A 17,031-nucleotide genomic window follows, 5' to 3' on the forward strand; every position below is an offset into this window, starting at 1 on the left:
TTATGCAGTGCATTCTGTTGTTGCTATGGAGACGCTCTGCCCTCTAAGTTTGTCCCTTTGTCTCTCCTGTAGTTGATGATGTTAGCCCTTGCCCCTCCCTTCTTTATTATCAGTTTACTGTAGCCATCTTTGGATTTACATGTATACTCCTCTGTTTCGGATTACTCTTTCCACCTGCTGCATTGTACTTAATACAAGATTTCAGAAAATATCAACTCTGTTTCTCCTGGACTCTTATTACAAGTCAGTACGGCTGAGTTAGCACTGTCTAAGGAAGCCTGGCATGTGAGTACAACAATCATACAGTTATCTACGGGATAGATGGCTAAGGATTTAGAGGCTCATACTGCCTTGAAGAGTCAGAATAAGCATGCCAATGTAACATCTTTAATATTTTTTCATGATATTTTCTCTACTCTATGGAAAACACTAGCTGCTGTTGATGACTTCCATCATTTCCATTTCAATTATGGTTTGCATTTCAATTTAGTTCTTTGGGTATATTACTCTTTGCATAAAGAAAATCCCCTTACCTCGTAGATGCCTACTACCGCCAGGTCTAAATTTCCAATTTTGCCCTCATCTAATGCCTTCAATTATGTCATATAATTTGTCAATGACTGGTTTATTAACTGCCATATTTAGAGAAGCTGTATACACATTTTACACCACGTTAAAATATTTTATTTCCAGCATTTAGAAATTTGTAAAATGTTATGTAATATTAGTTGCAAAATTAAAATAGCTTAAAAAAACTCAAACCATTGTTTTCTTATCAGCCTTCTGAATGGTGTATCCTGTGATGGCAGCATTGCCATTGTCCGTTGGTGGTTTCCATTCTAATGCAACATTATCTCCCCAGACTTCTTCAATTACTACTGATTCTGGAGGTCCAGGTCGTTCTGGAAAAATCAACAAATAATACTTTTTCAATTTAGAGGGAATCTGTCAGCAGGTTTTTGCTAGGTAATCTGAGTGCACCATGATGTAGAGGTAGAGACTCTGGTTACAGTAATGTGTCACTTACTAGGCTGTGCTTTCTGTTAAAAACATTGAGTGTTTTATCACCAGGAGATTACCACTGCAGTCATGCCTCCTAATTAAACCGTGAACCCACCACTGATTGTCAGCTTTCTGTCAATATACATTGTACACAGAAACCTTCCAATCAGTAGTGTGGGCAGGATTACACAGGGCTCAACGTTCTGAGTTCTGCTAGATCATCAGCAGAGAAAACTGTGATTCTATCATAACTGCTGAACCAAGTAAACTAAGCGAGACATCGCTGGAATATGGATCTCTGTCCCTGCTTCACAATGCTGTCAGATTTCATAGTAAAAACCTGCTAAAACACCTTTTAATGCGTAACTGATTAACATTGTTTTCTTGTCTTTCTTAAAGAATGGCAATTATGAGAAATTAAATCATCAGTTAAATTCATCAATAAAAGATACTTTCACAAAAAGTCAAGATTTTTTTCATTGTTGTATGTCACATTGTACAAAGCTATCAAATCGTGGTACAGTGCTCACCGAAAGACTAATACCATTAAAAAATAAAATTTTATTAAGAATGATTAAAAACCATCAAAGCAAGATAAACATAACCAAGCAGCTAAATTGCTGACTTACAAACATGAAATATCTCACATCCGGGGTGCTTGGTGTATCTAGTTCACCCTATTAACCCCTGCTAGAACCCTGCTTATCAGTGGAAGTTTTCCACCGTCCCTTGAGCGTAAAATGGCGCTCCCGCTCCACGGCGGCTCACCCTGATGTCCCTGAATATCCCTACTCTATGGGTCACAGAAAAGAAAACCACACCAAATTGGGCAAATAATTGCTCAAATTGAAAAAGCACCTATTTTCAAATCTCATTAATCAGACTGAAACGGAATGGCAGTCCAACATAAATGGGAGAGGGACAGGGATAGGATATTAAATTGGGGCAACCAAAGCTAAAAAAAATTGCCAGCAGTATAAGAAGGATACCAATAGCAGCAATAATCACAGCATTATTACCACACTAAAGAGCAATTATAGAGACAATAAATTGCGTTTTATTCTTAGTTAATCACCAGGTAAGGAGATATTTTAAGGGTATTAACTACCCTGGCTGCGGAGGTTGGTACCCTAAAATCAGACGCAAATGGCGCCCCCGTTCCACGAAGACTGTCCCTTACAAACCCCTAAATATCTCCCTCCACAAAGTGCGAGCGGTAGTGCCAGGGCACACATTGTTGGAACTGCTAAAAAAAAACCTCCTTAATAAATACACAAGAAATTTGGAGTAATATTGTTAGACTGCACATTATCATATCATTAACCGAAGCCCAAAGGGCATGTCGCAGTAGAAATCCTACGAGAGGCAGTGTTCACAGACCTCATAATAATTATACCATGCCCAGAGTAAATCAGCAAATAAAGTTTGAAACCAAAAAAATATAAATTCAGCCTCGACGCGTTTCCCTCCCATGATGCAACTTCATCAGGAGGCACATGGTAATTTCTGTGTTCATTCAAGACATCAGAGATGTGTATAGCACAAACAGGCTTGAGAATCACAATTAGGATGGTAATATTAGTCATAGCCATAAAAAGACTTGGAAAAATGTTCCCATGTGTAATCATTTTGTAATATTTAGGATAAATTTCTGATAAAACGTACCAACAATCTGAATGTAAATTGATGCCTTATCTTGGAGGTTCTCAACTTTCACCTTTAAGTCATATTTTCCAGAATGACTTCTCTCCGCTTTCCGGATGAAAAGAATTGTATCGCACTCACTATTGCGAATACTTATTTGTGTCTTGTCCACATGTGAGCCATTCTTTTTCCAAGATACCTTAGGTCTGGGTTTACCCTAGTAATAAAATTATAAATATCATATTACCCCGAGTCACGTGTGGTTCAGCCAGTGAACTAGATTGTTAGCCCCATTGGAGAAAGCAAGAATAATGTACTGTATGTAAAGTACTGTGGAATATAATAGCGCTATATAAGCAATGCATAATAATAAATAAGTTAGAAGAGTTAAGTTGATCAGAAATTTTTATTTTTTCCCACAGAAATGCCAAACATGTGGACGCTAAATGTGGTTAAGGCACACTGGGGCTCAGAAGGCAAGGGGGCATATCGATTTGGGATTGCATTATTTTCTGGATTTCTTTAGGGGGGTATAAAGCCATAGTGCTGTTCCAGAGCCTTTCTATTACTAGTGATGCGGAAGCCTCCTATGTTTCCATTGACAGGTGATGGACCTGAGTGGGGACTTGCTTTTTTATGGACTGAGTTGAAGCTTTTATTGGGAACATTTTACAAAACATTTGGGATCACATTTATCCGACACTTTGCGTCGAGCACGTACATCGGGGTTTCCATTTAATTCTCCGATTGACATGATTCAGATGAAACGTCCGAGTGATCCATTCACTATAATGAGGCAGAGGTACTCTGGACTCCGTCTGGCCTCTCTTTAGTGGTGTTCCTTTCAGAAGTGCACAAAACTGTGGCCGACAGCACTTTTATGCAATCCTAAGAAGACAGACACCGCCGGATCATAGGCCAGACAACTTCCAAAGTGACTCCATCTGCTTCAATATAGGGAATATTCCATCTGGGGTTACATCTGAATCACGTATTTCAGAGATTTACACGGAAACACCAGTGTAAACACTCAACATAGAGTGCAGGATAAATGTGAGCTGAGCCTTGCTGCGATCTTTGGGAGGCAGAATGAACAAATCAACAGCAGGTCAAGAATTCTTTTTATTTATTTACTTAATATTATAGCGTCTCCGCCAACTGGGGTAATCCAGGGGACAGTGATAGTCTAGGGTGCCCCTACCATAAGGGATTGGGTAGGTGCCCATTGTCCCTTGACACTTTGTGACAGCTTTATAAACTGTCAGTGCTGCACTGACACATAAGATTGTTAGACCTAGTGCATGGCCTAACAGGTTTGCTAGCCTCGGTGACCTGGATGTCATCATGACGACTTTGGGTCACCAAGAAAACGATCGGGCCCTCGTGACGACATTGCGGGGGTACCGACTGGAGGGGAGAGGAAGCCCTCTCCCTGCCTTCTAAATGTTGTGATCGATATCACAATATTGCAGCATTTAGGGAATTAAACAGCAGGGAACGGAGAGGGCACCACTACTGGCATTGAGAGCTGGGTGTCAGCTTTTGTGCAAGTAAAATTGTATGACGTATCCATACATCCAAGATCGGGAAGTTCTTCCCAACCAGAGTGCATGGATACGTTTAAGGTTGGGAAGGTGTTAAGGAATCTAAATGTAGCTAGAAGTGCTTCTTTAAGTCAAACCTGATTGCTCTAGTTCTAGGTGCAGTTTGGCAGGAAATAAACTACATGAAACATTTATCCTTAAGGTTTTTATTTGATACAGACATATAACAAGAAATAAGATGTATGAGTGTAGGTGATCCTAACTTGCCTGGAAAGGTATTACAAGATTTACAGCTTCTCCTACTTTTCGGATGTAGGTTTGTTTAAGATGACGTGGAAGGCGAATCTTTGGAGGAACTAAGAAAAAAAGGTTTGATATACTATTAAAATACAGAAAGTTTTGTAAAAAAAAGAAAAAAAATAGCATTTTCATGTTTAAAGCTCAAACTTTATTTTAGGATCGTAAGGTGTATTTCACAAGATATTGTGGTTCTCAATGAGAAAAATGCAAACCCAAATTGTGTGTTTTTTCCCTATGTTAACTCCTCACATGGTGATATGTGTAACAATCTACAAATTGACATAGGCAGAAATATTTTTAAATAAGTATTTTAAGGATATAATAATATACTGGGGAAAATTATTCACAAATGTAAGAGCTGATTTGTCTCTTTTCTCACATAGGACAATTTTTCAACACCAAGTAAAACATGTATACGTCAACATATGTAACGTATACTTAAAAAACACACACATAAGGGCCTATAGGTGATAGATGGCTGACTTATGGCTACCATCAGTGGCATCTGTTGCACCAATCAAGAAAAGTAATGTATATGGTAATGCTTATTTTTTCCGCCTGTTAATGAAGGATGACTCACATTAGTCTAAGATCTCACAGCACTTCAGGATATGTTGGGTTTAGAAACAGGTAAAAGGGAATCTGTCACCAGGTATTTTGTTTTAATCTCATCTGAGAGTTGTAAAATGTACGAAAAGAAACCCTGATTCCATTGAAGTATTACTTAGTTTACTGGGTGCAGCAGTTGTGATGCAATCAGAGTTTTTTGATGTAGAATGTAGTAGAGCTCAGAAAGCTGCCCCCGCAAACCCCCTGAGTCATAGCTTTTTGGGAACATTGTATATTGACAGTAAGCTGCTTATCAGTACTGGGGGCAGAGTTGGACCAGAAGGCACTGAGGTGGTCAGCTAGTCTGTCAGTGACAATCTCCTGCCGATAAAACAGTGACTGTGTTGAAACAGCAGTACACAGCCTAATAAGTGACCCATCACTGAAATCAGTGTCTCAGACCATACATCATGGTGTTCTCAGATTACATAACAAAAACCTGCTGACAGATTCCCTTGAAAGAAGGCTTGCACATAGCTACTTTTGGTGCTTCATTAAGATGACTTTCTTTAGAAATAGTTTCTATTTTCTATGCAATAAAGACTTATTTATAAGTTGTAGCTTCCTAATTTGACAAGTGGAAAATTGCACGCAACATATCTAGCAAATGAATCATTGTCTGTAATTTAGATCATTAAATTGGGTCGTTACCTATAACTTCCTTTACCAGGATTGGATTGGGATGTAATTTATTATCACTTTGACCGGCAGCATTCACCGCTTTCACTCTTACAAGTATTTTCGATCCAGTAGGAAGCCCGGTAATGGTAAACCTTGTTTTGTCAGTGAGTTCTGAATTGGCAGTAATCCACGCTTCCGCTAATAAAAAGTTGTATAAAAGATGTAATGTGACATAGTATCCATGCAGATTCAAAATGCAATTGTAACGAAGCTTAGTTCCACATTTCAAGCCTGTATTGTTAGTGTTGGGTAATGATAGCTTTCTAGAAAGCACATAAACAATGTATATTTGCCAATGTTCACACACAACTTTTATCTTGTGAACAGTGAGCAAAGTGTTGCTTGAATTTCTTTACTGTATTATAGTTGTGTGCGTGAACTGTATATATAGCGCAGAGAACAGGATCCGATCCAGTCATGGTAGATCAAGAAGGCCATTACTGTCTCCAAGAAAGACCATTCTGATAATTCAGGATTTAAATTCATCTAATATTTGCCACTAAATATATGACTTTTCCACCAAATTCTAATATTGTCTTGTGCTTGAGTTGTAAATAATCAAAATAAAACATAAATCACAACAGGTATAGCACGTAATGTAGGCAAAAAGTATAGCCTACAGCACCCAACCACATCTATCTATCTATCTATCTATCTATCTATCTATCTATCTATCTATCTATCTATCTATCTATCCCATATCTATCTATCTATCTATCTATCTATCTATCTGCCCCATATCTATCTATCTATCTATCTATCTATCTATCTATCTATCTATCTATCTATCTATCTATCTGCCCCATATCTATCTATCAATCTATCATCTATCTATCAATTATCTATCTATCTATCTATCTATCTATCTATCTATCTATCTATCATCTATCTATCAATCTATCTATCTATCTACCTATCCCATATCTATCTATCTATCTCTCCCATATCTATCTATCTATCTCTCATCTATCTATCTATCTATCTATCTATCTATCTATATATGTCCATATCTATCTATCTATCTATCTATCCCATATCGATCTATCAATTATCTATCTATCTATCTATCTATCTATCTATCTATCTATCTATCTATAAATCAATCTATCTATCAATCTATCTATTATCTATCTATCAATCTATCTATTATCTATCTATCTATCTATCTATCTATCTATCTATCTATCTATCATCTATCTATCAATCATCTATCTATCATCTATTTATTATCAATCTATCTATCTATCTATCTATCTATCTATCTATCTATCTATCTATCTATCTATCATCTATCTATCAATCTATCATCTATCTATCTATCATCTATCTACCTATCTATCATCTATTTATTCAATCTATCATCTATCTAGCTATCATCTATCTATTCAGTCATAGGGGCAGGGGGCGCTGCCGGTTCAGTCTCCGCTCTGAGTATACAGAGCGGCCACTGTAACTGTGACCTCTGGCCTAATGCAAAGCCAGTGTCAGTCAAGGACGGGGTACAGTTACAGCGACGGCTCTGTATACTCAGAGCGGAGACTGAACGGCAGTGGCCCTATGACTGAATACCGAATGCTGGCGGGACTTTAAAGATCATTTTCTCCCCGCTGCATTCAGGTGTGTGCAGGCACCAGACAGCATAATAACATTGTTAACCTGCAGATTAACTCCATATCTCAGGTTTACAGCGTTATTCCTGGTGACAGGTTCCCTTTAAGGATCCGATATGCCCAAATTCAGACTGTCCATCCTTTTGTTCTCCCAGAGATGTGTGACGGGTTCCTTTTAACTTTCACGAGAATTATCTGTCTGGGGCGGACAAATAGATTAGAGTGTTGGCCAAACCTGTCGGTATTGGCGGGTTTGACCAACATTAGTCTAATTGTATGGGGGGCTTTACGCTGTGTATGAATGCTAATTACTACATAAACAATTTGTGATAATCAGCATCTTGCAAGTTGTATTAATAGGCATGTTAGTGCTATTATTGTTTACAAATTAAATATCTATTTTCATTGTCTAAACGTTGTAATATGGCAAAAAATGAAGACTTGCCCAGTGCTGTAACAATGCTAATTGTATTTGGCTTCTGTTGGTTAAGCTTGCAAAATGGCAACTATCCTATGTCATACATAAGGGTCCAGTATTAAAAATTGCACATGGCAAGCTCATCCTGTTACATTATTTTGCAGTTCCATCCCTGCCCTAGCAGGCAGCAGTAAGAGAGCCACCTGTATTGCCTGTAACCAGACATGGCATCTTAATAAATATGGTTGTGACATGCTAGTGTAGTTCTTTATTCATTCCCCAAGTGATCTGTTGTTTCCGTCTAAGTGGATACTACAAGATGAACGTAGCTTGATCTTATCATATCATTATACCCATATAGCTCTACATTTTTCTATTGCATTTCCTTCCAAACCAAGCCTGAAAAGAACACCGATGAGATGTCATCTGTGAGGCATTTCCATTCTCGTGGTCTTCTTCCAACTTTCATGAGGTTTTTCTCATCAGCTTTTCTGTTATAGATTCCATAATTTGAGCTATTAATTCATCGAAGAACAGGAGAATTAGCATCACGATCATATAATTATAATGAAATTCCAACGTTCAGATGGCAAAAGCAATGGTCTTCTTACATAATGTCTTCCATAATATCTTCTTCTATTTTGCAGGGTGAGAATCTTCTTAATTTGCTTCATCCAAATGTCGCTTATGGAAAAATCACTCAAATGTACATAAGTGACATAGAAGCAAGCGAAAGCCTACGGCAACTTGAAGCAGTGATAGAAATGAAGGCTGATGTATGAGCTGTTATGTGAGATGGTGAAGCAGCTTTCTAGTCGAATTTTGCCATAAGGCACTACTTGTGGACTTCTTCTGTTTTATACATCACATTATTTGAATTTAATTTATTGAAGTTACTTTTTCCAAAGCTGACAAAATTAGATATTCAATATTTAGAATATATGTGAAAATATATATGTTGTATGTGTAAGGAAGTGGCAGGGATCCTCAGTTGCTTCCTCTCTCCATTATGTCGGGCACGTGTCCCCCATGCTGTTCTCTGATAGTTTGACTATGCATCAATGCATTACTGTTATGAAATACTGTTTTACTGCTGTACGTGTACTGCTGCTGTACGTGTACTGTGTGATGTTTACTTGATTTCATGTCTTTGTATTATATTGCACTGTATTGAACATGACTAGTAGTTCAGGGACAGTAAGGGTTAATAAAAAAAAGGGGCTGGGTTAGCAGCCTAGAAGAAGCAGCAATTTCCAGCTTCTGCAGCAGAGCCCGGGCAGGTTTGCCACTGGCAGGACGTGCTCCAGCTATGGTAGCATAACATTTCCCGGAGGGTGAAAAAGTTCTACCAAAAGGACTACTCCCCGGAACCGGACAGGAGCTGCTGAAGCAGAGTATCTGGATATGGACAGCTCAGGAACTGTTATCTTCTCTCTTTTCACTGTTATTAAAGTTCTACTGTTGGGAAAGAATTGTGACTCTGTGGGGCTTCCTGGGACCAGAATTCCAGCAAACACAGTGAGTACCCTTCTCTATGTGCAAGGTGCCGGGGTGTTCACTGACTGTTGTTTAATAGACTCGCCCACGACCACCTTGTTACATTTGCACAGTAATAAAATGCATACATAGTCTGCTGTACAATCTTAACTTCTGGAAAATTATCATTTAAAAGGATTTTCCCAAGAGCAAAATTCAGTTTAATTAATTGATCTTGGAGTAAAAATAATTTCCACAATTGGATGTGTTAATAAAAAATGTTCCTGTACTGAGATAATCTTATAAATGTGCCCCTGCTGTGTACTGTGTAATGGCCATGTCTGACCGTGCAGGAACATGGTCTGATCATAACACCTAGGCAGGAGAGGAAGCAAAATACATACAGGACAGCATGGGGATCACATATTACTCTTTTTTTGAGGTAAAACATTTTGCTGCCTGTTTTTAAGCAATGTTTTACCTGAAAAAAACAATTAGCTGTGCCCCATGCTGTCCTGTCTGTATACTCATTTACCCCTCCATCCCCTGCCCAGGAGCTGTGGTATGATCAGACCATGCTCCTGCACGGTCAGACACAGCTATGACACAGTACACTGCAGGGGCACATTTCTAAGATTATCTCAGCACAAGACCATTTTTTTTTAAACACATCCAATTGTGGAAATTATTATTATTCCAAGATCTATTGAATAAAATGTTGATTAAAATGAACTTTGTCCATGGGGAAAACCCCTTTAAATGTTTACTATGGTTGGGGAGTCTTTACTTCTAATAAAATATAGTTAATGACAAACTGGTTTTGGTGCCATGATCTGATTCTGATTAAACTGTTTGTTCGTACGTTGTGTTTTTGCCACGGGAGAACAAACAGCATTTTACAGTTTCAGAGAAGTGAATGAGATTTCTGAAATGTCACACACGTACTAGTTATTTTTTCCTTGCAGATTTGAACCTTCAAAATGTTTTTACAAATCTGGAGCAAATGAATGAGAAAAAAATGAAAGTAAAAACACATAAAAAACATGACAACATACACGTATTTTACGCAGTGTTTTTCCTGCCAAATCTGCTGCAAAAAACTAAACATGTTCAAATTGGCAAATGTGTTTTTTTTCTGGTTTCTACCTGTAAGGTACATTTGTTTTTTTAATAATTTACTAAACTCCATTAGTAAAAGACCCAAGAGGAGTTGAAATTTTTTGAGCAGTGGCTATAACATTTTGAGCAGTGGAAATAATGGATAATGTTTTTTTCAGTATCCTGAGAAGTAAGCATCTCGCAATTTGGTTATTTCGCATCTCTTTAGAAAGATGAAGACTTAAATCTTGTTGGACAGTGGTGATTATACTGTATCTAAGAATGTCTAACAACCTTTCTCCATTATGATACCACCGAAAATTCATTATATCTTGTTAGTTATTAACTTGAAAACATTAGCTACAAATTTCACGTTTCATAAATCAGCATCTTATAATACTTACTACTTCCCAGACTGACCTCAGGGAGGGTTATGTACAAATAAATGTGATGTGTAACCAGAATGATGATGTTAACTTATTGCAAAAAAAAAAAACACATTTTAAGAAATATAGCCAGCTGATAGTATAGAGGCAATATATGAGGCATGCAAATAACCCATGAACAGTAATAATCATGCATTTTTATCCTGGTAAACATTACTGATTTGATAAATCAAATCTTGTAGCGATGGCACATAGTTTCATCACTCACTTCCTAGCTGTAACCATTGTTTTAAATTCTATTTCATAAATCAATAGTGCATGCGAAAATAAGAATCTTTATAATGTATCTTATTTTAGAACTCTGTTGCTTTCTCCTCCTGGACTGATCATTTATTTTCAAAATTCTCAATTCAGGAGTAAAATGTGAATTCAATGAAGATACTTTCCCATCAGGAGATGGCGGCTGCTGCTGATATGATTCTTTCTAGAGAGAAGTAGGAGGAGGAGAGAGTCAGAGCTCCTCCCTGTCCCGCCTACATCTTATTGGTAGAAACCGCCATCTCCTAACTCACTAATTTAGAAAGCTGGCTTCACTAAATACGCATGTTACTGTAAATTGAGAATTCTGAATAAGAAGAAAAATAAAGTACCATTCTGCCAGGGAAAGAAGCAGATTTCTCTGATAAAAATATATTACAAAGTTGCTTCTTTTTATGTGTACTATTGATTTGTGATATAAAAATGATAATGGTGGTTACTCATCAAAGGCTGCATATTACATATTAGTATAACAAATTACAGTTGAAGTGATATCAATAAGAATAGTTTTAAATCCATTTCAGCTATGTAAAGCCTATACAGTCCTAAGAACAATTAAAAAAATATTTAGAAATATTAGCTATATAAGATGTTTGGTAACTTTTGTAAATACAGTGTTTTTGTTATCTTTCATTGATCTTAAAGGGAAAATTACAGTTGATTCATTTTGCCTAAATCACAGGCAGTATGAGTCAGAGACTGGCTCCGTTATTGGATCATAGATGGTTTACTCTGTAATGCTGCAGTGTTTAAAAAACTTGACCAGCAGACCAGAGGGCAGGTCCCTGCTGTCTTCTCCCCACCCCTTTCCCTCAGATTGACAGGTCTTTCCCTATGTGGGTGCACAGGGAAAGACCTGTCAGTGTAAAAGAGCAGGGTGGGGAGAAGCCACCGGGGACCTGCCTCATCCACGAAACATAGACCCTGGCCAGCTTTTAAAAATATGTTTTTAATAATAAAACATATCAAGCTGCAAGAACGGAGCCAACCCCTTATCCATGCTGGCTGTGGTTCAGGCAGCATGAATCTACTATCAGGTTCCCTTTAAATTAAAGTTTGTATAATATGCCATAGCTCTGTTACCGGTTATATTAATTTGCATTTGAAACTGTTGATAAACTTGTTGTTTTGCACATCGTTAGAGGAGCTGGCCACTGTCAGGTAACATTCCTAAGGTGCCATAAACCAATGTATCTGGCATAGAAAATGCTGAGTTCTGTCTTTCCCAACTGCATAGCTTAGTACATCCCCCGACTGGTGCCCATGTATGAGGTGTGTAAACACTGGGCTTGGCGTTCGGCCTGTTCAGAGCCTTAAAGATGGCGGTGTTCATGTGATTTAGGCCAGGATCACACATACGCGAGATACGGCTGAGTCTCGCAGGTGAAAAGCAAGCTCTGGCGCCAGCACTCCGGAGCGGAGCGTGCAGCTCCATGTGTTGCTGTGCGGCTGCACACTCTGCTCCGGAGTGCCGGCGCCAGAGCAGGGTTTTCACCTGCGAGACTCGGCCGTGTCTCGCGTATGTGTGATCACAGCCTTAGTGATGTGACCGCTTTCCCAGTTGCGTTCTCTTCTGCTGAAGCTTTTATAGCATTTAGCAGAAGCGCAGATACAGAAAATTCTAGTTTTCTATGTTACTACACATTAGTTTATGATATTTTATATTTTTCTTAGCAGAAAATGATCAACTTCTTTAACAATGCAGTCAGTCACTTTTTATCTAACTCTACATTGCCTGGTATTCAAAAGCATTTCTCCAGAATATAGGAAGCTAGCTCTGGGCGACATTAAAGAGGTATTCCTATCTCCAAGGTCCTATCCCAATATATAGTAGGTGTAATAATATACCTCTAATTTGAAATAACCTATGTCTCTTACCTCATGGACAGGGCATTGTAGTAGCTTAGGTATCCATGGTTACAACCACTAACATCTAACTAACAAACTGTTACAATATGATTGGCTGTAACCATGGATACCTAAGCTACTGGAATGCCCTGCAGATAGGGTAAACAACATAGTGAATCAGATAACTATACTACGTTTCTAATTGGAAGTATTTGCTAATATTATTACTACACCTACTACATATTGGGATAGGACCTTGAAGATGGGAATACAGGTGTTGTGGCCAAAATTGCATTGTGGCCCCAGCCTTACATATGCTTTAAAAGGATTTCCACTACTAAATTTGTTTAAAAAAATCAAACACCATGCTGAAGAAAAATATAAGGTAAACTCAATTCACTGATTCCCCAGCGCTCCTCTTCAAGTTCATTAGCATTTCTCTAAAGCAAATGTTATAACAAATCCTAGAATTCAATTAGAAATTCTGCAATTTGCATTAGAGATAAACAGCTGCAAAGCTGGCTGCAGGTACACTACCGTTCAAAAGTTTAGGGTCACTTAGAAATGTCCTTTCCATTTTTTAAAGAAAAGCATATTTTTCCAATGAAGCTAACATTAAATGATTCAGAAATACACTGTATACATTGTTAATATGGTAAATGACTATTATAGCTGCAAACATTTGGTTTGTAATGCAATATCTTCTGTTATGATAAGGTAATTCAGTACCACAATGGACATAGAGGTCAGTGCACATACAGTGACCTGACAATAACCCAAAAACATAGAACGAGCTCTGAGACGTGGGAACTCTGCTGACCGCAATCCCTAATCCTCTCCAACCACACTAGAGGCAGCCGTGGATTGCGCCTAACGCTCCCTATGCAACTCGGCACAGCCTGAGAAACTAGCTAGCCTGAAGATAGAAAATAAGCCTACCTTGCCTCAGAGAAATACCCCAAAGGAAAAGGCAGCCCCCACATATAATGACTGTGAGGTAAGATGAAAAGACAAACGTAGAGATGAAATAGATTTAGCAAAGTGAGGCCCGACTTTCTGAACAGAGCGAGGATAGGAAAGGTAACTTTGCGGTCAACACAAAACCCTACAAAAACCACGCAAAGGGGGCAAAAAGACCCTCCGTACCGAACTAACGGCACGGAGGTACACCCTCTGCGTCCCAGAGCTTCCAGCAAGCAGGAAAAAACAAATAGACAAGCTGGACAGAAAAAACAGCAAACAAAATAGCAAAGCGGAACTTAGCTATGCAGAGCAGCAGGCCACAGGAACGATCCAGGAGGAAACAGGTCCAATACTAGAACATTGACTGGAGGCCAGGATCAAAGCACTAGGTGGAGTTAAATAGAACAGCACCTAACGACTTCACCACATCACCTGAGGAAGGAAACTCAGAAGCCGCAGTACCACTTTCCTCCACCAACGGAAGCTCACAGAGAGAATCAGCCGAAGTACCACTTGTGACCACAGGAGGGAGCTCTGCCACAGAATTCACAACAGTACCCCCCCTTGAGGAGGGGTCACCGAACCCTCACCAGAGCCCCCAGGACGACCAGGATGAGCCATATGAAAGGCACGAACAAGATCGGGAGCATGGACATCAGAGGCAAAGACCCAGGAATTATCTTCCTGAGCATAACCCTTCCACTTAACCAGATACTGGAGTTTCCGTCTAGAAACACGAGAATCCAAAATCTTCTCCACAATATACTCCAACTCCCCCTCCACCAAAACCGGGGCAGGAGGATCAACAGATGGAACCATAGGTGCCACGTATCTCCGCAACAATGACCTATGGAATACGTTATGTATGGAAAAAGAATCTGGAAGGGTCAGACGAAAAGACACAGGATTAAGAACCTCAGAAATCCTATACGGACCAATGAAACGAGGTTTAAACTTAGGAGAGGAAACCTTCATAGGAATATGACGAGAAGATAACCAAACCAAATCCCCAACACAAAGTCGGGGACCCACACAGCATCTACGATTAGCGAAACGTTGAGCCTTCTCCTGGGACAAGGTCAAATTGTCCACTACATGAGTCCAAATCTGCTGCAACCTGTCCACCACAGTGTCCACACCAGGACAGTACGAAGACTCAACCTGCCCTGAAGAGAAACGAGGATGGAACCCAGAGTTGCAGAAAAACGGCGAAACCAAGGTAGCCGAGCTGGCCCGATTATTAAGGGCGAACTCAGCCAAAGGCAAAAAGGACACCCAGTCATCCTGATCAGCAGAAACAAAGCATCTCAGATATGTTTCCAAGGTCTGATTGGTTCGTTCGGTCTGGCCATTATTCTGAGGATGGAAAGCCGAGGAAAAAGACAAGTCAATGCCCATCCTACCACAAAAGGCTCGCCAAAACCTCGAAACAAACTGGGAACCTCTGTCAGAGATGATATTCTCTGGAATGCCATGTAAACGAACCACATGCTGGAAGAACAATGGCACCAAATCAGAGGAGGAAGGTAATTTAGACAAGGGTACCAAATGGACCATCTTAGAGAAGCGATCACAGACCACCCAAATGACTGACATCTTTTGAGAGACGGGAAGATCTGAAATAAAATCCATAGAGATATGTGTCCAAGGCCTCTTCGGGACCGGCAAGGGCAAAAGCAACCCACTGGCACGAGAACAGCAGGGCTTAGCCCGAGCACAAATCCCACAGGACTGCACAAAAGTACGCACATCCCGTGACAGAGATGACCACCAAAAGGATCTAGCCACTAACTCTCTGGTACCAAAGATTCCAGGATGACCAGCCAACACCGAACAATGAACCTCAGAGATAACTTTATTCGTCCACCTATCAGGGACAAACAGTTTCTCCGCTGGGCAACGATCAGGTTTATTAGCCTGAAATTTTTGCAGCACCCGCCGCAAATCAGGGGAGATGGCAGACACAATTACTCCCTCTTTGAGGATACCCGCCGGCTCAGATAAACCCGGAGAGTCGGGCACAAAACTCCTAGACAGAGCATCCGCCTTCACATTTTTAGAGCCCGGAAGGTACGAAATCACAAAGTCAAAACGGGCAAAAAACAGCGACCAACGAGCCTGTCTAGGATTCAACCGCTTGGCAGACTCGAGATAAGTCAAGTTCTTATGATCAGTCAAGACCACCACGCGATGCTTAGCTCCTTCAAGCCAATGACGCCACTCCTCGAATGCCCACTTCATGGCCAGCAACTCTCGATTGCCCACATCATAATTTCGCTCAGCAGGCGAAAACTTCCTGGAAAAGAAGGCGCATGGTTTCATCACCAAGCAATCAGAACTTCTCTGCAACAAAACAGCCCCCGCTCCAATCTCAGAAGCATCAACCTCGACCTGGAACGGAAGCGAAACATCTGGTTGACACAACACAGGGGCAGAAGAAAAACGACGCTTCAACTCCTGAAAAGCTTCCACAGCAGCAGAAGACCAATTGACCACATCAACACCCTTCTTGGTCAAATCGGTCAATGGTTTAGCAATACTAGAAAAATTGCAGATGAAGCGACGATAAAAATTAGCAAAGCCCAGGAACTTTTGCAGACTTTTCAGAGATGTCGGCTGAGTCCAATCATCGATGGCTTGGACCTTAACAGGGTCCATCTCGATAGTAGAAGGGGAAAAGATGAACCCCAAAAATGAAACCTTCTGAACACCAAAGAGACACTTTGATCCCTTCACAAACAAAGAATTAGCACGCAGGACCTGAAACACCGTTCTGACCTGCTTCACATGAGACTCCCAATCATCCGAGAAGATCAAAATGTCATCCAAGTACACAATCAGGAATTTATCCAGGTACTCTCGGAAGATGTCATGCATAAAGGACTGAAACACTGATGGAGCATTGGCAAGTCCGAATGGCATTACTAGATACTCAAAATGGCCCTCGGGCGTATTAAATGCAGTTTTCCATTCATCGCCTCGCTTAATACGCACAAGATTATACGCACCACGAAGATCTATCTTGGTGAACCAACTAGCCCCCTTAATCCGAGCAAACAAATCAGATAACAATGGCAAGGGGTACTGAAATTTAACCGTGATCTTATTTAGAAGGCGGTAATCTATACAAGGTC

General features: G+C 39.8%; 1 protein-coding gene across 11 annotated transcripts in view; it reads right to left on the reverse strand.

Annotated features, from left to right (window-relative positions):
* The window catches only part of MYBPC1 (myosin binding protein C1), a 194,854-nt gene that overhangs the window by 34,167 nt on the left and 143,656 nt on the right, over positions 1 to 17,031 (reverse strand). For all 11 annotated transcript variants that reach the window (XM_069764291.1, XM_069764289.1, XM_069764287.1 and 8 more), the window contains 4 exons: positions 5,751 to 5,918; positions 4,458 to 4,546; positions 2,668 to 2,863; positions 763 to 902 (listed from right to left, as the gene is read on the reverse strand). In XM_069764291.1, the coding sequence (XP_069620392.1) occupies positions 763 to 902; positions 2,668 to 2,863; positions 4,458 to 4,546; positions 5,751 to 5,918 (593 nt within the window). The remainder of the gene's footprint in view (positions 1 to 762; positions 903 to 2,667; positions 2,864 to 4,457; positions 4,547 to 5,750; positions 5,919 to 17,031) is intronic.

This window comes from Ranitomeya imitator, chromosome 4 (assembly GCF_032444005.1).
Source record: "Ranitomeya imitator isolate aRanImi1 chromosome 4, aRanImi1.pri, whole genome shotgun sequence".
Taxonomy (NCBI): Eukaryota; Metazoa; Chordata; class Amphibia; order Anura; family Dendrobatidae; genus Ranitomeya; species Ranitomeya imitator.